The sequence below is a fragment of the Drosophila pseudoobscura genome, chromosome X (assembly GCF_009870125.1).
Source record: "Drosophila pseudoobscura strain MV-25-SWS-2005 chromosome X, UCI_Dpse_MV25, whole genome shotgun sequence".
NCBI classification, from domain to species: domain Eukaryota; kingdom Metazoa; phylum Arthropoda; class Insecta; order Diptera; family Drosophilidae; genus Drosophila; species Drosophila pseudoobscura.
Window position 1 is genome coordinate 24,690,901 of NC_046683.1, and position 26,956 is coordinate 24,717,856.

Sequence of the window (26,956 nt, forward strand, 5' to 3'; positions counted from 1 at the left end):
AAGTTACACCAGAACACAACGCGTATACTGTTATTAGGTATTTTTATTGATTATGTTAAGTTAACAATTCCTCAGAAGCTTTAGCTAGCTGAGTGATATCAAACGTTAGACAGCTGACCGAATATTATGAATGAGAATTGATTGATCAAGGCGAGCGATACGCTGCGCTTTATTTGGATTCAAACTTAAGACTAATTATTAATGAAATTAAAAGCTATGATTGCAGCCGGCTTCGCGGACAGTGCTGCCGCGGCGTCACTGCAGAACCGTCGCCGTCGCTCCAAGAACTTCAACGTCGCTGGCAGCTGTTCGGCACCCGTGGGAACTGCTGACTTTCGCCTTGTGGGTGGTGATGAATTACTGCAGCTGCATCCGCCAAACCTGTGACTCTGGTCGTGGAACTCGCTGATATGCTAGGTCAGCACACGTCCAGTGTCGGTGGTTAACTTACATATTTATGAATTTGCTTCCTTTTTTTTATGATTAGTATTTTGCAGCCATTAAATAAACAAAAAATACACGCAAATCGAAATGGACTGCATAGATAGAAAATCTCGCTATAAACATTTGTCATGATAATGCTGCTGATTTGCAGGGGCCCCGAAGTAATTCCGTTAATGTTGCCCGGGACAGATCCAGCTGTGGGTCTAGTGTTATTTCTGCAACTAAGGCGCCGCACCAAAGCGGATTAAACTGAAAAATCTTCTGGAGATTGTTCCAGAAGGAGCAGCAGAAATTACATGACGAGTACAAGGAAATAAAGCGAGAGATACTCCAGCAAACTGCGAGCAGCCAAGGCAAAGCGAGCTTCCAAGCAGAGTTGCTTCAATTTTTAAGGGAGTCCAAAGAGTAACGTTCTTTGTATGTGTGTATATATGGTACACACTTTACAATTAAAACAGACCATAGAAAATTAACATACTTGGTTTTAATGATAAACCCTAGATCAAAATAACAATTAACAATAATGAGTGTTGAGAAATGAGCCTCGTAATTTTGGTTCAATTTTCATATGTATTGCACCGCTTCAGTGGCTAGTTTTACGCGCTTAGCTGTGTTGTTATTGCGCGGATCCAAAACATAGCTGTAATGTTCTCACACGCATGGCCAGACCCGCAGCTGCACACGCACACAGCGATGCGTTCCGTTTTTGCATTGAGACCGTCGCGTCGAGTCGTATCGCGTGATCTTCCAACTCCTTTTTGCTCGACTTCTTTTCGCGGAGTTGAGTTAGTCGAAATCTCTAGATAAAACCAACCGCACGCATAGTTCATACCGCCGCATCATAGACAACCCCCGCTATTCATATACACGTTGTAACATAACCGCCAATCTTAAATACTCAATATATGTAAATAAATAAGCTCAATATATTAAAAGATTATACAGTCCACTAATTAATAACCATAGCAAATTTTGGTCCTTCGAGCCGGATCACCGCGTTTGAGTTTATTTATATACATATTGAGTGATATCGTTGACCGCTATTCGCCATAAAGGCCCTAGTGCATCGTCTAATTCAGCAACGTGGTGCCTGCAAATCCCAACTAACTCGCGTGGCTACGGAGGCTCAAGAGTTTGTACAGTCATGTACTTCTGTGCAAACATTAGAGCACAAGTTGGACCGACTGGTTGCAACTTTCAACCGCTTTATGGAGCTGTCTGAAGAGCTGGTCCAATATAATGATGAAGATGAATACGTGGATCCGGATTTGGACATCCCCGAATAGTGCGCATAGTATCTTCACTGAAGCCATACGTGACCGGAGCAGTCACGAGAATGAGCACGACAACTCAAATCTACTGCTATCGACCACTGTGGAACGCTTATTTGACGGACAAACTCAACTTCTGGAGAGGATTCGGGACTCATCGGGAACCACAGAGCTGCAGTTCGAGAAAATACGCATTCCGACGTTTTCGGGCAGATACGAGGATTGGTGTCAGTTTAGTGACTTGTTCTTAGGCTCAGTCGACAAGAAGAGTAGTCTGTCCAAGTGCCAAAAGTTTCATTATTTGAAATCCTATCTGGATGGTGAAGCGTTGTCTCTGATAAAACATATTCCCGTATCGGATGCCAATTACCAGGACGCATGGGAGAGGCTCGAAAATCGCTACAACAAGAAGTCACTGATTGCTCGTTCGTTCATTCAAAACATTCTTTCGTTGCCAACCGCAAAGGGTTCAAACATCGCCGAGTTGCGTAAGATAGTCGACACCGCTGACGAAAGTATACGTGGTCTACATGCGCTGAGCTGCGACAGCCGCGATGTGTGTCTAATCCATATCTTGCTCTCAAAGTTAGACCCGGAATGCAAGGAAGCGTGGGCCACCTCCAGTGAATCGTGCAAGGAAAATGTGACCATAAATGACCTGTTCGGCTTTGTCTTCGCCCGTTGCGATGCACTTGAGTCTTGTCAAGATCCAAAGCTAATCCAGGATACACACACGGTGCTGAATAAACGTCGTGCAATTTCTCATCATGTGGACGTGCCAAATACGTCTGCTCGTGATTGTGTATATTGTCACGAGCAACACAGTCTTTATGCGTGCACTCAATTCAAGGCTCTGGATGTTGTGGACCGCCGCAAGTTCGCAAGGGATGGTAATTTGTGCTTCAATTGTCTAAGCCGATCTCATCAAGTCAAGAAGTGTAATTCCACAAACACGTGCCGTCTGTGTAAGCTGAAGCACCACACTCTTGTTCATGCAGAGGACATACGCTCTGTCACGGCTTCCGCTGATGTCAATAACTCCGCTGACTCACCCGTCCGCTCGTCCAGTTTCCCTGCTGACGCTGATCCTGCCGTGGTCAGCCATCATACATTGGAGTGGAAATTCGTGGCCAAGAGTCAGGCCATATTGCCAACGATTTTGGCCACTATAGTCGACTCCTGGGGCAACGAGACCACCTGCAGGATACTGTTGGATACTGGTTCGACTATAACGATGGTCGCCGAATCATTTATTCAACGAATTGGTTTGCCGCGCACCCACGCTCGTATACCAGTGGTTGGTCTAGGCGCAAATCCAGCTGGGGTTACTAGAGGTCGCGCCACATTCACGCTGCTCTCCCGCACATGCTCGGCCTCAGTGGTGGTAACAAGTCTGATTATGAACACTTTAACCTCCTCGATTCCAGCCCAGAGGATCGAGTCTAACACACCGATGTGGAAAAGAATTCGTGATCTACACTTAGCGGACCCTACATTTGGTAAACCAGGCGAAATCGACGTGATCTTAGGAGCTGATCAGCTTTGGAACCTTTACACTGGACAACGCAAAGAGTTTGGTTCTGAATATCCTATTGCATTTCACACTAATTTTGGTTGGGTCATTACAGGCAGCTACCATCTCAGTAGTGATGCTCACAACCACGCACTAGCACATCACGCGCACGAGGATCTGGACACTTTGGTTCGATCGTTCATGGACATGGAACGAGTTCAACCAAGTGACGCTACCATTGATGCTAGTGATCCCGCTGAGCAACACTTCGTTCATACGCACGCCCGCAGAAACGATGGCGTGTACATCGTCCAATACCCGTTCAAGGAATCTGCCCCTCCGATGGGGTCCACACTGCCACAGGACATTTATAGTTGGCTGAGCTCGGTCGACTGGAACGATCCACTACTCGCGCAGCTATGCGCACGGTGGCAACAGTTTGTAGCCGAAGTTCATTTACTGGAAAGCTGTCGCATACCCCGCTACCTATCCTCGCCACTTCAAGCAACGGAGCTGCATGGATTCGCCGATGCGTCATCTCATGCATACGCCGCTGTCATCTACAGTCGCGTGAGAGTCAATAATTACTACGCTGTAACACTGATCGCCGCAAAAACCCGGGTGGCACCCATCAAACCTATCTCCATCCCACGGCTCGATACTTCGTGTTGGTCAGACTCCGAAATTGTACTACATTGGCTCTCATCACCCCCACGGACTTGGAACACTTATGTTTGTAATCGCACGGCTGAGATTCTAGAAGCTTGCCCACGTAGCTGCTGCCACGTAGCTGCCCACATTCGCACTGAGGACAATCCCGCGGACTGTGCATCACGCGGACTTCTACCAAAGGATCTGGTAGAACATCAACTGTGGTGGAATGGACCACCGTGGCTTTCCCAATCACATCGCACTTGGCTACCTGCTAAGGCCAAGTTCGCACTGTCGACTGAGGACGCTGAGCGGATGGAAGTAAAGGTCAAGCCCCAAGTTAATCTACACATTTCCAATGAAGGAGATGATCTTAACTGTATGATCAACAAAGCTTCCTCCTGGTCACATCTCTTGCGGACACTTAGCTATTGCTTTCGGTTCGTACATCGCCTTCGTTGCAAGGACCGCCTGTCATAATTTTTATCGTCATGGGAGCTTCAATATGCCCGCTCTAGGGTAATCAAACATGTCCAGATGGAGTTCTTCCAAGTGGAGTACAGACAGCTGAGCACTGGACAAGCCCTTTCTCAAAAATCCAAGTTGATTCACTACACTCCATTTGTTGACGACCAAGGAATTCTGCACGTGGGAGGACGCATTGGAAATTCGATGACAACCTATGACGCAAAACATCCCATCCTTCTTCCAAAGGAATCACCAGTCGCTGTTTTAATAGCTAGACACCAGCACGTCACATCGTTACACGCTGGAGTCGAATTTATATTTCACACGTTGAGACAGAAGTATTGGATCCTGGGAGCCCGTAACATAGTCCGCAAAATTGTATTCAACTGCAAGATATGCTTCCTCCAGCGCAAAGGAACGAGTACACAACTCATGGCTGATCTTCCCGCCTTTCGCGTTCAGCCCACCCGCTGCTTTCTACATTCTGGATTGGATTACGCTGGACCAGTTACCATCAAGACATCAGCAGGTCGGACACCGAAGTTTGGCAAAGCTTGGTTTGCCATCTTTGTTTGTCTGTCCACCAAAGCAATTCATATCGAGCTCGTCAGTGATTTGACGACTCCTGCATTTATCGCCGCTTTCAAACGCTTTTGGTCTCGACGTGGTCCTATATCCGACTTGTACTCGGACAATGGCACAACATTCCATGGAGCCAGAAAGGAACTAACGGAGATGCAACGGATAGCAGAATCTCAAAGTCAAGACGAGGAAATTGCTAATTTTCTGACGAGTCAGGACATCAACTGGCACTTCATTCCGCCATCTGCCCCGCACTTTGGAGGTCTTTGGGAAACAGGCGTACGATCTATCAAACTCCACCTTCGCCGAGTAATTGGTAGCAGTGCGTTAACCTTCGAGGAATATTCAACAATTTTAACTCAGATTGAAGGGTTACTCAACTCTCGCCCACTGTGCGCGCCAAGCGATCACAGCTTGCATCCCCTTACCCCCGCTCATTTTCTTACAGGTCAACCTCACATGTCGGTGCCGGAGCCGTCCTTGTTAGACGTCAACATTAACAGACTGCAGCGTTGGAGACAACTGCAAGCCAAGGTTCAAAAATTCTGGAAACGTTGGAATCTGGAATACCTTACTTCCTTGCAACCTCGCACGAAATGGCAGCAGGAGTCCAACGACATAACCGTGGACACTCTTGTGGTACTGAAGGAGCCAAATCAACCGCCTAGCAAGTGGCTGCTTGGGCGAATCACCGAAGTTCATCCTGGCCAAGACGAGAGGGTTCGAGTGGTCACCGTCAAAACCGCCCGAGGAGTGTACAAGAGGCCTATTACCAAACTTGCTGTGCTTCCCTTGTTCTGAACAGTCGTTCAGGGGGGCCGGTATGGTGAGAAATGAGCCTTGTAGTTTTTTAATTCAATGTTCATGTATATTGCGATTGACCTATTTACACGCTCATGATTGTAGTACACCGCCTAAGTAACTATTTTTACGCGCATAGCTGTGTTGTTGTTTTCTCGGGTCCAGAACATAGCTGTAATGTTCTCACACGCATGGCCAGACCCGCAGCTGCACACGCACACAGCGATGCGTTCCGTTGTTTTGCATTGAGACCGTCGCGTCGAGTCTTATCGCGTGATCTTTCAATTCCCTTTTGCTCGACTTCTTTTCGCGGAGTTGATGCAGTAGAAACTTCTAGACGAAGCCGCCCGCACGCATAGTTTGTACCGCCGCAGAATCGAACCCCCCGCTATTCTTGTAATATAATTGTACTATAACCACCAATATTAAATAATCAATAAATAATAAATAAGCTCAAGATATAAACGATTATACAGTCCACTAATTCATAACCAACTTAGGAACCTAAAATTAGGGAAAAAATTAGGAAACGTTGGTAAAATAAATTTGAGTATAAAAAATGTTTTTAGCAAACACGTCGGATTGCATTGATAGTTCACAAAATACACCTAATTCTGTTTTTACACGGTAGATTGGTTCCTGGAAAACCCGTGTAAAAAAAAGCGTAAAAAATACATTGATCATATGGAAAAATAGGTGATTGGTTCCTTATGGATTTTTTAAGAACAAGTATTTATGTTTACTTTATTAAATCACATATATAATATGTATTTACACAAGCGTCGTTATTAAAGCAAGAAAAGATGTGCACTCGGAGCTTAAAAATATGGAATGTACATTAGGTATGACAAGTTCAGTAACTAAAAACAATAATGTATGTATGTAAAACAGCTTTGTTATTAACAAAAAGAGTAGGTTATTCAATTTTTAAGGTAAAAATAAATTTAATCAAAATTTAAATGTTAATCATAAATTCAGGAACATAAATTTAATTGCTTAATTGCATCATCAGTTATTCGAACTCGCTGGCTTCATCGCTGGAATAATTTTGAACTGGAGTTTTTCTTACTCGTTTGGCATCTAAATATTTAAAAGTGAACTCTGCTATGTGCCGTTGTTGGCCATTTTTTTCTACCTCTTTGTATAATTCTTTGTAACGATCCATACAAGAATTAAGCTCACGGTGAAATTGTGCAGCTCTTTCGACATTGAAATAAATTTGCAGTAAGTTTAACACGTTCTTCACTATCACTTCTTTCTATAGAAGCAGCAATCTCTGAGGCAAAATGCAATCTTTCGTCTTCGCTAAAAGTTTTATCAACCAGCATTTCATCAATTTCATCGAATACCAAGTCATCAAAACCCTTCCACCAACTTGGTGTGCCAATGTAATTGGGATATTCGTTTGTGTTTGGATCCACATGATTTTTACTTTTAACACATTCTGGCCAAATTTGTCTCCAACATGCGTTTAAGGTAGATAGTCTTAAATCTGATATTGCTAAAGCAGTATGTGTTATGCAATCTTTAATAGAACACTTTTTCCAGGCATCAATGACTCCAAAGTATCAAAGTATCAAAAACCAATATGTACTTGTTCTTTCTTTCTTGTTTTCGTTTGGTTTCTAGCTGTTTGTGCGCTGTGTTTGTTTTTTTTTATTTGTGTTGTGTTATTTTAAACCGTGTTAAATGGAGTAAAACCGTGTAATAAAATTTTTGATTTTCAGACCGTGTTATTTCAAAATCGTGTGTATATATTTAGGTGGTATATATTTATCCATATGTACATATGTAGGATTAGGTGTAAACACTAAGCAAAGAACACATAGAGGCGTCAAATCGAGTAAAAACTACCTGAATACAATTTGTGGACAATTGGGACCCAGCGACCTGGACCTGGATCTGGCTCATGGTTCCAATCGCTTTGTCTCTGGGTTAAAATTGCTCCGGCTGTGAATTCTCGTTTGGTGAGTGCACACGTATTTTAACACACTTTAGTTAGTTTAGTATGTGCGTTCTTACTGATGTAACAGTCGAAACGTAAATATTTTATCTTTATACCGACCATAAAGTATACAGTCAGTACAACATTTATTCGGACACCCTATTTCCACACCAACTTTCTTTAAAAATAACTTGAAAAATAGTTAACCTTAACAAACAATTTTTATTTCATTATGAGGATCCATATTACTACTACTAATTTTAAACATTAAAAAAAAAAAACTTAAATGTATCAAAATTATATAAAAATTATACTCGTTCGTTCTCTTTCGTAGATCAAACGCGTTTTTTTCCGCTCCGCATATTTTCCCTATGTTTTACATAAACAACCGGTGTTTTCATAAATAAACAATAAATACCTTCCCTATCCAACCTACTATCTGGAAACCTATTCTATTCCGCGAGTGCATGCCTTTTGATTTGTGTTTAATTATTATTTATTGAACTTAAAATTTTTCGGCGTCGGCTTGTTGTGTTTGTGTTGTTGCCGTGAGTACATTACATTGCATTACAGCTCTCGTCTCTCGTCTTGCAGCTTTTGTTATTTTATCACACTCTCGCTATCACCTCAACTTCAATTACTGTTCTTTCTCTCTCACTCTTTAAACTTTCTGAACAATAGCGCTCTCTGCTTAGTACCTCTCGATATAACCGCTCTCCACTCTACTCTATTTTTTTTTACCAATTCCGCTTTGAGCGTTGTCTAGCACATTGGTCTGGTACCAATTTGTTTTGGAAATTTTCTTTCTTTTTTCGCAAATTTTCTTTAGTAAATAAATAAATAATAAAAATGGAATACGCTGTGGTCTGCGCCAAAAAAAATCTGTAAGAAGCTGATCACCCACGATCAGCCGAATGTCCCTTCTGGCTCTGCGACAGCGTAGTCCGCGCAAAATGCACTGGATTTTCTGGCCACGTGAGTGATGCTATAGCCAAACGTAATGGGTTGCATTACAGTTGCGAGGCATGCCGTGCAGTGGAGAATGACATGGTGGCTTTTATGAGGCAGACGCGGAAGGGCTTTAAGGAGCTGACCGTTGGCTTTAAAAAGCAATACGATCGGCTCCTAATCCGTGGTGTCCGCAAGTTCGCTAGTTGTCCGGTCTATCCCGATCCCACCAGTAAATAGACTTTCCGGACCTCGGGATATTGTCACCACAGGTACTAGGCCTGTGGTGCCCAAACCACTGGTGGGAGTCCCACCAAAACGACAAGTTTTTGTCTCACGGCTGGCCCCTGACCTCACATCTAATGATGTAATTGCTTTTATTCAAAGCAAAATTAAAGCCCACGGCTAAAGGTGGAGAAATTCAACTTCTCTTATGCCAGGGAAATAGCCTCGTTTAAGATAAGCATCTCCCCAACTCAATTTGACACCATTTGCTCCGCCAAATTTTGGCCGGAGCATTTGGTGGTGAAGGAGTTTAAGGCTAAGAAGAACAATAGGCCCCCCAAACTAACTTCTCTTTTAGTAACGTATCAGAATGTTAGAGGCTTGCGTAGTAAGCTCAGCATTCTTTTCCGGGATAGTGTTGTGCTTACCGAAACCTGGTTAAAGCCGGACATTCTTAGTTCCGAGGTTTTAACAGGCCGGTACACAACTTTTAGGAAAGACCGTTCGTCTCGACGTGCAGGAGGGGTTCTCAAGTCAACCATGTGAAAAATTCCTTGGGTCGATTGCTTGATTTGTGCTTTGTATCGGATCCGACCATAGTGTTGTTAACCCGAGCCCTTCCACTCACTATACCTGAAGACGCCTACCATCCTACTTTCGAAGTGTCGCTAGATATAGCACCAGCTCTATTGGATCGGTCGAGTAGGCTACCTGAACGTGTCCGTTCCTTTCGTAAAGCCGAGTTTGCGACGCTTAATAACCTCATTAGGGATTTTGATTGGTTCGCTTTGTACTTGTGCACTGATGTCATAAAAGACACACACATTTTTTACAATGCTCTTGGCCCTTTTTTTGATTCTTGTGTCCCGCTTTCTTGTCCGATTAGATCTGGAATACCGCCTTCGTTTACCAAAGAGGTATCCAGCCTAAAAAACTTAAAATCAAGACTTTATAAAAAATTTCAAGAAGTTGGTTCTTCTACTTCTCGCTCTCGCTATGTAATAGCTCGGTCAAACTTTTCAGTTCTTAATGCACAATGCTATAAGAACTACCTATCTCGATGCAGTTTTACTGCTTCGTAAACAGTAAGCGCAGAATGTCCGCACACCCATCCTCACTATCATTTTGTAATACGTCGGCAAATAATGATCAGGCAATTGCCGATCTTTTTGCCCAATTTTTACAAACCACCTATTCTGAGGAAAGCTACTCTGGTCATCCGTACCCATACGGTTTACCGAAGGCAAACGGCATTTTCAGTCCGAATTTTCAGTTCAAATGAATGCTCTTTACTTCATGATCTTCGACTAGTTAAGCCGGTGTTTTCACCGGGTCCAGACGGGGTTCCAGGTTGTGCACTCAGGTACTGCGCCGAGGCACTGAGTGGACTCTTGCTTAAACTATTCACCCTGTCCATTGATTCTTCTTGCTTCCCCCCGATCTGCAAGGAATCATTTATAATTCCTCTCCATAAAAAAGATAGCAAGTCTGATGCAAAAAATGATAGAGGTATAGCAAAGTTATCCGCTATTCCCAAATTGTTTGAGAAGGTTTTAACTCCGAACTTGCAACATCTCTGCAAGTCACTTATATCTCCAACTCAGCATGGATTTATAAGGCGGCGGTCAACCACCACGAACTTGTTAGAGTTTACCTCTTTCATTATTAAAGGCTTTCAAGGTAACTTACAGACGGATGTTATTTACACCGACTTTAGTAAAGCATTCGACTCTGTAAACCATTCCCTTTTAGCACATAAACTTGACCTTTTAGGGTTTCCGCCAAACCTCCTGAGAGGGATTTCTAGCTATCTTTGTTCTAGGTCTCAAAGAGTCCTCTTCAAAAACTCCCTCTCTTTACCAGTAAAGGTTTCTTCGGGAGTACCACAGGGCAGCCATCTAGGCCCCTTACTCTTTACACTCTTTATTAATGACTTGCCTTCGGTATTATCATATTCTCGAGTACTTATGTATGCGGATGATGTTAAACTCTGTGTCCAGTACAAGGACATTTCATTTTATTCTCGCTTGCAATCCGATCTCAATAGCTTTCAGTCATGGTGTTGTGCAAACTTGTTACACCTTAATGCCTCGAAATGCAAAGTTATGACATTTCATCGTTCTAGCCCCTTGTTGGCTCCCTACACCCTAGTTGGTGGTTCTCTTGAGAGAATTACACTGGTGGATGATCTGGGTGTTATGTTAGACCCCAAGTTAAAGTTTTCCGAACACATTTCTACCATGGTAAATAAGGCCATGGGCGTGCTTGGGTTTATAAAGAGGTGGTCAAATGAATTTGACGACCCCTATATAACACGACCCCTCTATTTACCTCGCTAGTTGGTCCAATTTCAGAATACGGCTCCTGTGTATGGTGCCCTCAGTACAAAGTACACCAGGACCGTATATAATCAGTACAGAACAACTTTTTACTTTTTGCTCTGCGGGGCCTTAGCTGGGATGCGGGTGTGAGACTTCCACCTTACTCTAGTAGACTACTATTAGTAAACCTCCCATCCTTAGTTAACCGTAGAAAAATGCTTGGTGTGATATTTATGCACAACTTGATCGGGGGTGACATAGACAGCCCTGATCTGTTGAGCCGCATAAACTTCACGATTCCTATTGGACTTACTAGAAATTTTATTCCTTGCATGAACCGTTTAGGGTATTATTCTCGGATTATAATTCCCTCTACCATATTATATCCACCACTAATTCTCTTCCTCTTATTAAATTACTAATCCTCACTCACCTTTCTAGTAATTAGTAATTGTAGTGGTATTCGTAAATGTATTATGAATGCATGTTTACTTTCTTAGTAGTGTAGTGCTAATTTTCCACTAAGTTTTCTGCCACTAGATATAAGATGTCCGCCAACTGAGAAGAACTGTTCGCCAGTGGATACAAAATTTCCGCCAGCAGAGATATGTTTTCCGCCAGCGTGTATAAAATGTTTATGTTTCTCCTCCAGCGGAGAAAAGTTGTCCGTCAGCGGAGATAAGCAGTCAGCCAGCGGAGATACGTTGTGCGCCAGCGCAGATAAGTTTTCCACCAGCGGATATAAGATGTCCTCCAGCGGAGAAAAGTTGCCCGTCAGCGAAGATATACAGATTTTCGCCCTTTGCGGGGGCGAAAGTAGGCGGGGCGAAGTTTTGAAATATACTTGTAACAGTGACATATCACAGAAGTCCACAGACATATCACAATTATTCGGACACATTTTCGGAAAATGCAAAAAATCCAACGGTAATCGGTGTTTCTTTTTGTGTACTGCTTCTCTTACTATGTGATTTGTTTTTTTCTTAGTTTTGATGTTCGTTTTGCTCCTGGATTTGGTTTAGCGTGGACAAAATGGGTCGGGGCCAAGATTTGTCAGTAGATTTGACGACGAATTTCATCAAAAACACTTTGCCAATCCATTAAGAAAGCAACCAAAAACAACGGGGAACGTTGTGAGTTGCTGCTGCCACCGCAACTCCACAGTTATACCCGATACATAGTCAGTATGCCTCTCCCCCGGCAGACGGTACATTGAGCGAAAAAAGTATGTGCGAAAGAGACAGAAAATCAGTTCAAACGTGTCGTCGGGTGCTTCGTAGCGACCGAAAATTGATTTGTTACTTTTGGCTATAATAATAATCCGATCTGATCAAAATTAGGCAATTTGTTACATTTGGTAATTTTCTATGATTGTGCGTTTTTAATTTTGCCGTATCTTCCAAATTGTGGATGCCACTGATTTTCGCTCTTTGTGTGTGCGCAAGAGGGTGGGTAGGAGTTTCGAAATACACTTTTACAGGTTTGATATCACAGGTGTGTTTGTACCAAATTCGGTTACTCTAGCAAGAGAAAGAGAAAGAGCTCTAGAGAAAGAGCTCTTATAGTCTGTGAGATCTAGGCGCTCCCTTTTAGCGATAGGCAAAGCCGACCATGTAACGTGTGTGTTAGAGAGAGACAGAGCCAGGATGCCACAGATTTTCGTCCTATGTGGGGCGGGCAGAGTTTTGAGATTCACTTATAAGATTGACAATTCACAGAAGTCTGGATACAAAATGTCCTTGCTCTAGCTCTTATAGTCTTTGAGCACTAGGCGCTCATAGGGACGGACAGACGGACGGGCAGACAGACATGGCTTTATCTATCTCTATACTCATTTTGAGTATCAGGTATAAAAACAACTAGACGAATAACATTTGGGGAAACCCAAACCTCGGATATTATTATAAATTATTATTATTAATTTTGTAATGCAAACTCTTTCGGCTTCCATTTCTCGCTTTGGCTCATTAATCACATTGATAAACATGTGGTCATCATCCGGCTTACAATTCCCAGTTTTATTTTTTGAGCTGACAACATTTTTGAAATTATTGCGTTGAATTCGAAGAGTTATTAGATAAAAACGGTTCTTCAATGCATCTTGATTCCGACAAAATCCAAAAGTAATAATTTGAATTTTCACTTTATATGTCGTGTGCAAGCAATAGTATTGAAATTCTAAGTCCATCAATATAAAATACATTGCTGGGATAACTACACTTCTCAAAATACTTTAGTTTCGATAATGTATTTCTCCACATTTTTATTTTATTGTAAAGCTGACGTCATTGGGTTTCTACCTCCTGGATTATTGCTGTTTAAGCAATCAAACATTTTTGTTACACTTTCGAAGAAAATAGCAGTTAAATATGCAACTTCATTGCAATCATCAATATTGTTACTTTCAATTAATTTTTTGAAAATTTGATTGCAGGGGACATCGTGTGGCTAAATACTTCTGTAACATATTTCACTTTGATCTATTCAAAAGAATTTGGGTTTATATGTTTTTTATACAATTTTATATTAAGATATTTCGTGAAGATTTTATCATATGTGTTACATCATAGATGAGAGAAATTGTATGACCTTATGGAGTTGTCACGCTCGACGCATAATTTTTAAAGGCTCACCGGTTATTTGAGCATTAGTTGCCTTCAATTGCTCTAATATTAAGCCCCAATTTATGAGCGGCTTTAATATTGCTTTCGATTGTTTCTTTTAATTTCAAAGAAGTCACACCAGAGGATTTTGAAAAATAGCTTGAAACATACTTCTAATTCACATAGATGCCCCTAACCATGAATACAGAAATTTGCTTGCACAGTAGACGGGTTTTTCAATACCATCATCGACAAACCCTTCTAATTCATCTCGGTGTGAATTTTAATGCAGGACCTTTCTTGTTGAGATTTCATCAAAAATTAAAACATACATTTTTGAAAATATTGTAAACAAAGTGTTCCATAAGCGTCCACCTACCCAAAGATGATTTAGACGGAAAATTTAGCATCAATTCATTTCGCCTAAAATCATAGGCTTTGGAAGAATAAAAATGTGTGCTGTGAGCAATTATTTTTTCAACATCCTACCAGGAAGGAAGAATTTTTAACAATCATTTTGGATACCGCGTTTAAATTTTTCGATATCTTGTAATTCTTATCTTTCATTTGAAATATGTTACCTCGATTTTTGGACTCTTTGGAATATATTAGCTTCCTATATTTTTCACCCCTTAATGAAGTTTGCAACAAGTGTAACTTCTTTCTATAAAGTTGAATTTTTCCTTCTTTTTTACATATTTTTGTAAAGTAATTCATTTTGCGTCTCTTTTAAGTAGTACGGACAAAATTCAATATTCTGCGTAGGCACATCAGAACGAATATATACGAATATCAACAACGGGCTCGACGGCGACGGATGCTTTCTAAGTCTACGTCAAATTACAAATTATTTTTTACTGCTAAAGATTCTTTTTTAAAAGCAGTAAAAAAATTATATTTCGTCTTCATCATCCGTAAATTAAACGCATTATAGTCGGTGGTCTAGGGAATTGTATAATTGAAATTGATTTTAATTTGTATTGCCAAAATATTTTCAAAGTGTAGATTGCAAATACGCAAATAGACTTAGATTACATTACAAAACACATAAACCGAAGATTTTGTTTCTGGAAAACTTGAAGAGACGTACCCTTGCAAGCACGACACTATAGCGCACCTGGAACCACCTGGTCTATGGTTTTTATTTAGTATTTCTATAATGTAATATAATTAGCCAAGCTCCGTTTTTCACATTTGCTTTCTTTATAAATAATTTTATATCAACCCAACCTTAAATTTGGCTCGGAAAAAATTGGCTAGGGCAACAACAATTTTCGTTTTGGTTCAAACAGCAAAAACATTTAAAAACTGAAGAACCTTAAAACGAAACGTTTTGGCTGTAAACTTAATCCGCAAAAGTAATTGAAAAACGGAGCCTGCCTGAATACTGTAACGTTTATACAGTTCGTATTTTCCGGGTTGAGAATATAAAAACAGAGTATTTTTACTGTACAAAGAGTTCCAAAAAACTCCGAGCTAAGACTGCATATTTCAAGTATAATCCGGCATGACAACAAAAGTCAGCATACTTAATCTCCCATGTGTTACGCTGCCCTCCGCGTAATCTTGTTCGTTCCGAACAATTTTCAAGTCTCTTCGATGGTGGTCCGATCCGGAAAATAAACCTCCTCCAGTTGTCTTCGTGCGTCGACCGTTTAGGCGGGTTGACGAGAGGATTTGCATCCTCTGGCTGCCGGTGAGAGTGGTGAACAAACGTTTCTCGTAGTCGACTCCGTTTCTTTTGGCCCTCAAGCTCTAACTGGATCTCCGAAGATTTAACGTCGTTGATAAATGCTTAGCTTCTTTTTATTTTGAACTGTTTACGTTTGATGTGCTGCCGTCCCCCGTATCACTAGTATTCTGCGTGAAAGAGGATTCTTCTGCCTTCTTCACCTGGCGGGCACTTTTCTTCCTGAATGCACGAGGCAGCTGAACAGCCCGCAATATCGATCTATTTCTTTGTCATCTCCTTTTGCGATCCTTTGTAGATCCTTCTCACGTACCCGTTTTCGCCGTTTTCGCATATAGGTAATTGTTCATTCCCATATCTCAAAACTCTTCAAGTGCAGTGTAAAACCATAATGGGTCATAAAATCTACTCATATTATGATGTCGTCCATGATATCAGCTACAAAGAAATTGTTTATTATTTAGATTCGCTATTCCAAGGTTCTTTGTAATTTTTCCCAATAAACATTAGTTTTCTTCCGTTACGCCTGTGAGATTTCCAAACTCTGGAGATGCTTTCAGCTCCCGGAATCTAGCACCGTGTTTTGTCGATCACTACACAGTCTCGCCATACTATGTCCTGTTTTGTTGCAGATGAATTTCGTTGAATTCTGTATGTCCCTGGTTTCTTATCAGTCGTTTACCATATTTCACCTCAGTCCATGAAATATGCACTTTCAGTGATGGACGAACGCTCTTCTCTTCATCTCTCATTGCGCGGCGTGTGTCTGTATCCCTCATTCCGTCCATAAAACCATTGGCTTGTATCTCTCCAGAAAGTCGGTTGCTTCATTATTGTATGCCAGTTGTGAGAGTCGCTCTATGTCTGTCCCGAACTCTTAAAAAGATTCTCCGTAACGTTGTAATCTGCCGTTCAGCTCCAAGCGATGAACTTTCCGCATGTGGTCACCTCCATATCGACGCTCCAGGCCACGCTTAACAGCCTCGTATTTCAATCTATGCATCTGCTTCGGTAATCGATTGTAGCACCTCAGCAGGAAGACCCTTCTAGAAAAGCACCAAAGCGGCCGTGCGGTCAGCTTTCGTCCAACTATTCCTCGACGCTGACATGTCGAATTGTGTCATAAAAACCCAAATGTTGTTGTGCCATCCAAACTAGGTGTAGCGAATTTCGGTTTGGCTGTTATGTTGTTGACAGGAAAACCTAATTTCAATTGATGGAATCGGTCCTCGAGCAGATCTTCGAGACGATTTTTCACTTGCCGAATTTCTTCGTCAAGACGTGTGATCTCTTATTTGATCTTTTTATCTAAATGCTGAACTGCTTCTGAGTTATTCTGGAGTTTTTTTGTCGATGTTCGCCCATTTCTCTTGGATCTGTTATACCATAGCTTCTAATTTCTGTGACTGGGCTTTCCCATGATCCTTAATTAGCTCACCTTGCATCATCTGTTTCTTGCTTATGTCTTCATTTTCAGCATCGCCTGTTGCTGTTGGTCCCCTTGACCCTTTACCACCTCGCCTTGATCCGTAATCTGCAGCATCATCTCCATAAATTGACCATTGTCCGCCGTCGGCTGCTTCTCCTCCACTGTCTACCTCAAGCCTTGCTCATCCAAAAATACATAATGCTTAACATTGAGGCCCGCTCTCTCCATTGTAGTTTCCAACCTCAGCTGCAGTTAGGCTTTCAAACCGCTCGTCGGTGAGCCCCGCTCAGCCAATTACCTCTTCAACTGCTCAACTTTTAACTCTCTGTATTTAACCATTCTCAAAAATCGCTCTTCTGACACCAGCTGTTACGTTTATACACTTCGTGTTTCCCGAGTTGAGAATATAAAAATATAAAATATTTTTACTATACAGAGAGACTTTACTTTCTGAGGACTTTACGTTGTTCCATACAACTCCTATATAAGAATGTAGAATAGCAATAATAATGAAATTATAGTTATAAGAATAAGACATGTGTATATAACATAGCTCGGCGTGTCTGATAAAAACCTCTCAGTGCCGGACACATTGAGAAAATGGACTGAAAAGACCCGATCAAATCTATTTTTTCTCAACTCGCTCTTCGCTCAAGCAAAGACCGATTTTTTCACTTCTCTTTTGTTCCTGTTCTTTACTGAGCATCTTGTCGCGAGCAAACGAACAAAGTGTCTTTTGCGTATGTATGGGTGCTTGTACGTGTGAAGCTTATGGCAACTACATATCAATTTTTGTGAATTCTTTTCGGTTTGACTATTGGAGCTTAAAATGAATCGTTAAAAGCAAAACGAAAATGTTCGTTTGCCAATTTTGCAAAGAAATATACATATTACAATACAATAGCACAAAAGATGCGGAAAATATGAATAATTAAACATTTGCACGAAAAAAACTAAAAACACTTTACTCAGACACTTTTTTGGTTCTGCTCATCTAAAGACACTTTTGCTGTGAGCGCTTGACCAAAGTGTCTCTCTAAGTTGTTATTGTGAGACACGATCGTGTGTCGGGCTCAACCGATAGCCCGAGACACATAACACAAGCGAAGAGACAAAAAGGGTTCTGCTCAGTGAGAGACCGTGTGTGTGTGATCTTTTTCGGTTTTGTCAGTGACGAGACAGCAAAGGGAAAAACTGTTGACCGTCGTTTGCGACATATGCTTTTAATACATACCTTCAGCTTGTCAAATCAGAAAAAAAGTTCGAAAATAAATGTGAATAAATGACATCTGTTCAACGATGTCGACTTTATAAATTTTGATGTTATCGATTTGCTAAATAAAAATTTTGATATCGCTAAGAATTAAAAATTTGGCGGATTTTAAAAATATAAAATTTGTATTTCGTCACGCTAGATCAGGCAATTCGCCCACTGTGCAACGTTCCGATAACTTTTGTGAAAGTGAAAACCGGAGTCTGGGTGATTATTGCATTATTCTCTTCATCTTTTTAAACGTAGAAAGGTCTAAAATAAGTTTAAAAATATTGGTATTTTGTACATTTAGCACTCCTTGCCCAAATCTCAACAGAATATTTTTGAATTTACTTCAGAACTTACACTTATAGTAGTTGTACCCCTTTTTATATTTTCTCAAACTTAGCTTGCGATTGGAGTTGGTTGGATGCTTTTTAAACAGCAGTCAACTGAAAATGTATTGCGCGAACACTTTAGTCTGACACTGTATATTTACTGAAATTCTATTTAGATAAACTATGAGTGCCAGAGTTTAAAAAGATGTAAATGTTTTTTTTGCAGATAAAATAAGTTTAGTTTTGAGGATGAGGTTTACTATATAGATTTATAAAAACTTACGCCGTTCCTGTGGACAGGTCCCGTTTTATTTGGTTAATGTCGCGATTACGATGCATTTTAGTTGGCGGATAGTCAAAGCTTTCATTGGTTGATCCACCACCGCTCATATTAACTCCCATTAAGTTGCCCCCTATAATGGATGGAGCCGCGGTCGCCACTCCGAGTTGTGTAGACATTAATGACGTCTGCGACGTAAATGGCGTATATTCATTTAAGTTCTTCGTATTCAAATGATGTCCTATGTTTATGCTACTGGTGTTTGATACGATCGCGGCACCCATTCCATTATTTGAAGAAAGCGAGTCACACATGCTCTCATTGGAGCTCGACGTGGAAGCGGCCATCAATGGAGAATAGTGTTTACTATGACCGTAAGCAAAATGGCTGAGCTGAACAGGGGGATGCTGTTGTGGTCCATTGGCAGCATTGCCTCCACCGCTACCCATTAAACGTTCCTTCCGAGTTGCGGTAGGCGGAGATACATTGTTCATACTCAAAAGGTTGCTAGAATTGGCACTAACACTGGAAATGTTCGTATAAATGTGGCTATTAGATAATGATTGCGATACCGGAGTGACCGTTGCCAATACGTAATCTGGATGTCGTAAATTACTGATACTGTTTGTGAGTGCCGTATGATGAGCCTGCAAAGTCACACATTCGCTAGTGGTACATCCGGAGCTGCCAGTCGGCCGGCGTGAACTTATATCGCTTAGTGTTAATGTGTGAAGGTTTTTGATGCTGCCTGTTGTGGTTGCCCGAACACCATTTGAAACATGCATAGGGGCAACAGAGCAGCCGCTACCGTCGGTCCCACCAATTCCGATCGATCCCCCTGGAGGTGTACTGCTATTGGCACTATTGCTATTGGTGGCAAAGCTCATATTGTTTGGAATATTTTGTACACTGGATGAGTTGATTGGTTCTCCGCAATTTGATTTGCTGGCCAAATTATATATCTTTTGCTGTGGGGAGTATATAGGGCTCCGTCCGGTAGTGCCTCCCACACCACCAGTAGAAATTGCCTTGCCTGTTTGAGAAGCTCGGGGCATACGCATTGGTGGACTGCTGCTACTGTGGTGTATTTTACTTGGTGCATCAGGCACCATCACATCACTGCTTGGGTCATTCCTGAAGATCCGCTCGTAGTTATCGATAAGAATGTTAATAACAATATTGTTGAACTTAATGTCCAGTATGGCAGCAACAGTCTCTTCAAGCGGACGTAACAATGTTGGTCCAAATACTACACCAAGGTTAAATACAGACATTTTGTTCTTGTCGTACTTTCGCGAAACCCTAAAAAAAAGTATTATAGTTTTTATTTATATTATCATATAAATAACTCATATGTTTTAACTTATTATAAATAGATGGATATATTTTTAACGGGGAGAACATTGTGAGCTGCAGCTAGGGCCGCGACTGTAAATTTATACCCGATACTCATTCATTGCTCACCTCCGCCAGAGGGCGCACACTGTACAAGGAAGAGTTTGTGAAAGAGAGCGAATGAGAAATCGCGAGGAAGGCGTTGCGTAGTCACCACAATTTCATTTATTTTCTTCTCGTTATAATATTCATCCGATCTGATACAGATTCGGCAATCTGCTAGATATGGTCCTCCTCTACGATTCTGCATTTTTAGTTTTCTCGTATTTTCAAATTGGGCTATTTTCGTCCATTGTGGGGCGGAAGAGACGGGGCATTTGGAAAAAAAAATTGATTTAGTGGGATCTCACAGGAGTCTGAATACAATATTTGCTTGCTCTAGATATTATAGTCTATGTGGGCCAGACGGACAGACAGATTATCAAGAATAAACACCCAGCGACAAAAAAAAGCCGCACTCTGAAATTTCATGCATATTTGACTTCACCAGCATGAGGTTTTCCCAAATATCCGATTTCTTTAATTATTATTTTTTGTTTTCGCTTTATCAATTTTAAACAAAAGTGTACACTAATTTGTTTTTAAAATAGAAAAACAACTTTTTACAACCAAAACTAAATTTTTTCCTGCAAGTTAATTTGTTTTTTGTAAACTTAAACGTAAACTCATTGTAAAATGAATTAATATTTTGTGAAACCAATCTTAGCAATGGGGTATAGAAAGTTCGTTGTATTATTAAACGAGCTTCAGGATCGGTTTAAATATAATGTTAAGATAGCATCAGAACTGAAGCAACGTTTTGCAGATGATATTTCGGCTCGATCTATTCGTCGGCCAAAAGAGGCGTATTTAATAACAAGGACACCTGGCAAAAATCAACTTCTGCATAGTTGAAAGAAGAAAGCTCGCTTAAATTGGTCTAACGAAAATTCAAATTGGAGTGAATCTGAGTGGACACGAATCATACTCTCGGATCTCTGCCACCGTAAAGCATTCGCCATATATTATAATATGGGGGATACGCATCTAAATATAAAACTGAATTAAGGGTATGTTTAAGGGTAATTATGATTAAGGGTATGCTGAATTGTTTTGCATTCAATGAAGAAATTATTCGCAGTGGAGTTGTGTCCAGTATGTAATCAGTTACTGAGAGAGAAGATCCCATCTTTCAGGACGATCCTGAATTTTATCATAGATCGCGCTCTGTAAGTGATTATTTGACGCTATATTATTTTTAAAATGCATTCAAATTGTTTTGACTATTTTTCAACGATAGATAAACATGTTTAAGACGGAAGTGGACAGTAAGTCCTTAGATTGACCATCTAACAGTACCGACCGCAATCCGATAGAGAATGTTTAGGCCCTTTTGGCCGCCAAAATAAGAAAGCGGAACCAAACTATGGTTGAGCTATGGGAATTTATATAAGGTGTTTGGTTTAAGGATATAACAGATGAATATCTGAAGGTTTCATACGATTGGATGCCCAATAGCGTCAAATATGTAATAAATGTGCGTGCTACCACAAATTATTAACTAATTCCTAATTTGAAAAAAAAAAATTATTTAGTAATATTTGTTTAGTCACAGACATATATTTAGAATGAATATGACGACACGAAAATTACATTAGCAACAAAGAAAAGACAATAGCACTTGTAAACTCGAACCCACCAAGTACCTAAGTAAATGCACTGAAATGTAACCCCCGCACAGAGTAAGTGGACCCAATCTAAAAATACACTCACAAGGAGCCTGTGCGTTCCTTCCCAAAGAAAAAGAGTACCACTGCTAGCTATATAAGGAGATGCATTTGTTCAATAAAACTCAGTATCAGAAACAGTACCACAACTGCCTGTCACTCATTTTCCCATCGCAAACATCAGAGGCTGTCGCCGTGTCTTCAGATTTTTATTTTGCGCACCGTAGGATACCCACTCCGCAGTCCAACTGGTTCAAGTTCTAGTTCCGACGACCAAACTGTGGACGGTTTATGTACCGTATACAACCCAGCTTCCTACACACACATACACATTAACATTTTGTGACCCCCGGCCTTGGCCATCCTTTCAAACTGACAGACGAGATACAGTGAAAGGATTCGATCTGGACATCAGATTGAAGAAGTCAGCAGGACATCTTCAATAAAAATTGCACCAGGCCATACACTTACGGTAGCATTTCCTACCAATAAGTATCATTGTGGTAGATCTGACATATTCAGGTTTTCAGCCAACAGAAAAACAGCTACAGAATTCGATTACCATCGAGGAAATAATTTTTGTTGTTCGTGCGTTCCATAGATTGGAAACAGCACAAATCCCTCCATCCAATACATCACCTGTACTATTACTTTCTGACCGACAACGATTGCGATTCGGAGCGTATCCAGCTGCAAAGCAAATAAAACACTCCTAACGGGTCAAAAAGTAATAAATACAAACAGATAGAATGGATATACAAAGGACAAAGAGGCGCCCTCTATAATGGCAATGGATGTGCAACAAGATATTGGCGAGGAAATATCGAGGTGCATTAGGAACTTTAAAAGAGATCCCCAAGAAAGGAAGCAAAAGGCCTCTTACTTTCAAGCCAAAATATCGGCAATCAAAAATGCGAGGAATCGTTTCAACAAAAATGACTCCAAACACTACATCATGTAAGAAATACGTTACGATTTTTACCGAATGAATTGACAAGCTATCACAGACAACTAGCGTTTGTGGGGAACGTCAAACTGTCCCTAAAGAAGATTATGAGGAACCTCCAGTAGTTCCTAAAGAAAGCGATCTGATCCAGAAGTACCCGAAGGCTTACAGCAAATTGCTTTCACTATGTCGCCGACAACAGGCCATAGTAGAGTCCGTAGAACGCAATCTAAAATAACTTACAGAGGCGGAAGGACGCACATCAAGTGATTTGATAAAATCACTATGGACTCAAGCACAAGAAGTCCCTTTCACCATTCATGAGGAATACGAGGATCCAGTGGAAGGAGGATATGACATGGAAGCCTACCTAACACTGGAAAGTAAGGTACAAAGATCATTGGCAAAATCAGCCACACCAAACACGGACAACGTTCATCTTCCACGCATCAGCATCCCAAAGTTTGATGGGGATATATTAAAATGGACCCAGTTCTTCGATCTGTTCTCATAAACGGTTCATGAAACCAACATGCACACGGTGAAAAAGATGTGGTATCTTAAAACCACCGTTACCGGCGAGGCAGAAAGATTGATCCGACATATCGATCTAAAGGAAGAAAATTATGAAGCCGCTTGGGAAATATTGGTTGACGCATACAACAAACCGAGAGATGTTTCAAATACGGTACTGAACCGCTTCCTCAATCATCAAACAATTAATGACGATCCAAAGTCATTGAAAGAGGTGTACATAACAACCATAGAATCCCTTGCATCACTAAAGGCATTTGGCATCAATGTATCTACATGGGATCCAATATTGATTGTCATTATTAGAAACAAACGGGATGTTACAAATAAGGCCTTGTATGAGCAATCATTGAGAAGCTCAAAGGACATTCAGGCGCTGGACATGATTCTTCAGTTCTTAGAGCAAAGAATTCGAGTTCTAGGAACCAGTAAGAAGCCACCAGCATCAAGGAGAGAGCCAAAAGGCACGACATGTGCATCAGCAAACACAGGGAGAGCACGAGAACCTTTATGCACATTCTGCAAGAAGGCAAGCCATTGGCTCTACGGATGCGAAGAATTTCACTCCAAGTCTCCATCGGAACGACTAAATTGGGTACAAAAACAAAAAATGTGCGTTAATTGTTTTAGAACGAATCACAAAACATACGCATGCCCATGTCGAAACTGCTTCAAGTGCGACAAGAAGCACAACACGATGCTAAATCTGAAAACAGCATCGGGCGCAGCTACCGAATCAAGAGCACCGACGGTTGGTGCAGCAAGTAACAATAGTTACAATCTACTGGCCACAGCAAAGGTGGCTGTAGAAGCCAACAACGGGCAGGTTGCTAATTTCAGAGCACTGCTAGATTCAGGATCACAGATAAACTTGATCTCTGAACGAATGGCATCAATGTTGTCACTCAAACTAAAAGACACAACATTACGGATCGAAGGAATTGGAGGTCAATCAAAGACCAGCAGGGCACGAAAAAATGTGCTCATGAAATCCGTTCACAATGGTTTTACGTAAAGAATTGAAGCTTTGAAGTACTGGCGGATCCAAACTTCCATAAGCCAGGCAAAATCGACATGCTAATCGGAGCCGAGCATTACTATTCGTTGCTGCTCCCAGATCAACAGCAGCTAAGGATAGGAGGCCCGTTGCTACAAAATACAAAACTGGGATGGATTGTGGCAGGAAAAGTCAAGTCTGCCCACAGTTCCTCATCCATTTGTGCAATCAACGAGTCAACGAGCTCATGGAAATATTCTTGACTCTGGAAAATCTAGAGACGGAAGAAAAACCACGCACTCCAGTAGAAGCACAGTGCGAAGCTCATTTTATAGAAAACCTTCAGACAGCTTCGGATGGCCGGTTTATTGTAAAACTCCCATTTTCCGAACACCCTTCAGCCCTGGGGGTGTCTTTGGAAACTGCAGCTAAAAGATTCCTAGAGTTGGAGCGCCGCATCTCAACAAAAACTTGGAAGAGTTATGTAAACTTCATGGAAGAGTATAAAGGTCTAGAACATATGAAGATTGTACCAGCATCAAAGGAGCATCCTAAAAACACTACTTCATTCCACATCACTGTGTACTCAAACCTGGGAGCACCACAACAAAGCTTAGGGTAGTATTCGATGCCTCATGTAAGTCAGCAAGCGGGAAATTTTTGAACGACATTCTGCATGCTGGACCCACAGTTCAGAGCGAACTTATGTCCATTCTGCTACTATTTCGAACTCATAAGTACGTTGGTACAGCGGACAAAGAAAAGATGTACCGACAAGTATGGATGAACCCGGAGGATCAATTCCATCAGATAATAGACTGGAGAAACAACCCTTCCGAAGATATCAGGTACTATCGACTGAAAACAGTCAAATATGGGACAACAGCTGCTCCGTTCCTAGCAACGAAATGTCTAGATCACTTGGCAACAAAATATAACGACAGACTACCAGTAGGATCAACAACATTAAAAACTGATTTCTACGTGAACGACTGTCTAACTGGAGCAAACACTATTCCAGAAGTAATTCAAGTTCGACAAGAACTAAATAAGATATTGCTACCATACGGATTCAAATTGTGCAAGTGGTGCTCTAACAATGAGCAAGTTCTTCAAGGAATCCCCAACGAGGATATCGTAAGCGATGTCAAGCTAGGAGAGACACTAAAGCACTACAGCGTGAAGACTCTGGGTCTCATTTGGATGCCGAAGAAGGACAAATTGTGTGGACGGACACAAAAAGGCCAGGCTACACGTATCACCAAAGACTATACAATACCAAGATGTATGCATGAGCGACCAAAGAGCTGTTCTATGGCGGGTCCTAACATTAGAACCCAAAAGGCACGAGGGAGCGCGCGGGGTTTCAATTCCCTTTTCGCCTGTACTTCGTCTCTACCGCGACCCCGCTGCCCATTGGTTTCGTCTGTTCGGCAATTCTGGGCTCTCGAGCCTCAGCACCGTCGAAGCGGTGGTCGCGGATCGCCGATGTCTTTGGAGCGGCACAGTGGGACCTTTGGCCGTCTCAGCTTGCTAAATTAGTTAGTGAATATGAGTTCAATAAATATTTGCATTGAGTACTTACATATATACATATAAACTTTGAGTGCTTCTATCTCCTAAACTAAAACTATCTTGAAAATTTGATTGGAAAATTCTCTATTAGATGCGTACATTAAATTTATCGAAAGCACTCATACAATTTTTTGACTATTTCGGCTGAGTCCCCACTGTGCCGCGCCAAAGACATCAGCGACCACGTTGCCCTACGGTTTCGGCACGCAGACGATTCATATTTTGTTTTTGTATTCTTTCTCTCGAGACACACCGACTCGACGCTGACCGAGGCATTGACGAAGCCGAGTAGCATTTCGGAGGCGAAGGTAGCGTAAAAGAGAATCGCGCCCGTACCATGAAGCGTCAAACGAAAATTGAAAAAGAATTTGTTCCTCATGCAACATCTTGGTATTGTATAGTCTTTGGTATCACCAAACGGGTGGTATGTTCCGAACTGGCCCAAATATTTGACCCACTAGGACTCTTTGCACCGGTGGTAGTAAAAGCAAAAATTTTCATGCAACATCTTTGGGAGCTCAAACTGGATTGGGATGACAAATTGCCTTTACAACTCCAAAACGAATGGAAGGAATACAGGGAAGACCTACAAACATTGAACAAGATGCAAATTCCCCGGCATATTTATGATGGTAAAGTTCCAGTTACCAAAGAACTCCACACGTTTGCAGATGCATCAGAACGAGCATATGGAGCAGCAGTATACGCACGCGATACATACAAAAATTACCAAGTGTTAGTAAGACTTCTCTGTTCCAAATTACGTGTGGCGCCGACAGCCAAACAATCACTACCACAGTTAGAACTGTGTGCTGCAGTCCTTAGTTCCGAACTCACAAACCGAGTCCGACAGGATGCTTTTGGAGTGACTCCACCTATCCTGGATAAACGCATCATCCTCAATATACCATACCTTTGTGGCAAATCGAAAATCCAGGCGATAAGAAACCAGTCACAATGGCGTCATGTGTCATCGGCCAACAACGCAGCCGATATCTTGTCGCGGGGGATCGCAGCAAGCAGATTGGTAGATCACACTTTG

The 26,956-nt window shown here is 41.4% G+C and overlaps 1 protein-coding gene and 1 long non-coding RNA gene across 6 annotated transcripts in view; one reads left to right on the top strand and one right to left on the bottom strand.

The window, feature by feature from the left end:
* Positions 1-26,956, bottom strand: part of Graf (GTPase regulator associated with FAK) — a 256,594-nt gene that overhangs the window by 34,486 nt on the left and 195,152 nt on the right. For 4 of the 5 annotated variants that reach the window (XM_033383662.1, XM_033383661.1, XM_033383663.1 and 1 more), the window contains one exon: positions 18,765-20,063. The exons of the other annotated variant lie outside the window; for it this stretch is intronic. In XM_033383662.1, coding sequence (XP_033239553.1) covers positions 18,765-20,063 — 1,299 coding nt within the window. The remainder of the gene's footprint in view (positions 1-18,764; positions 20,064-26,956) is intronic. 5 annotated transcript variants of the gene reach the window in all.
* On the top strand, positions 11,987-12,589 carry LOC26532173 (uncharacterized). Its single transcript, XR_001453477.2, has 2 exons — positions 11,987-12,096; positions 12,157-12,589. It is a non-coding gene; the product is annotated as an uncharacterized lncRNA (long non-coding RNA).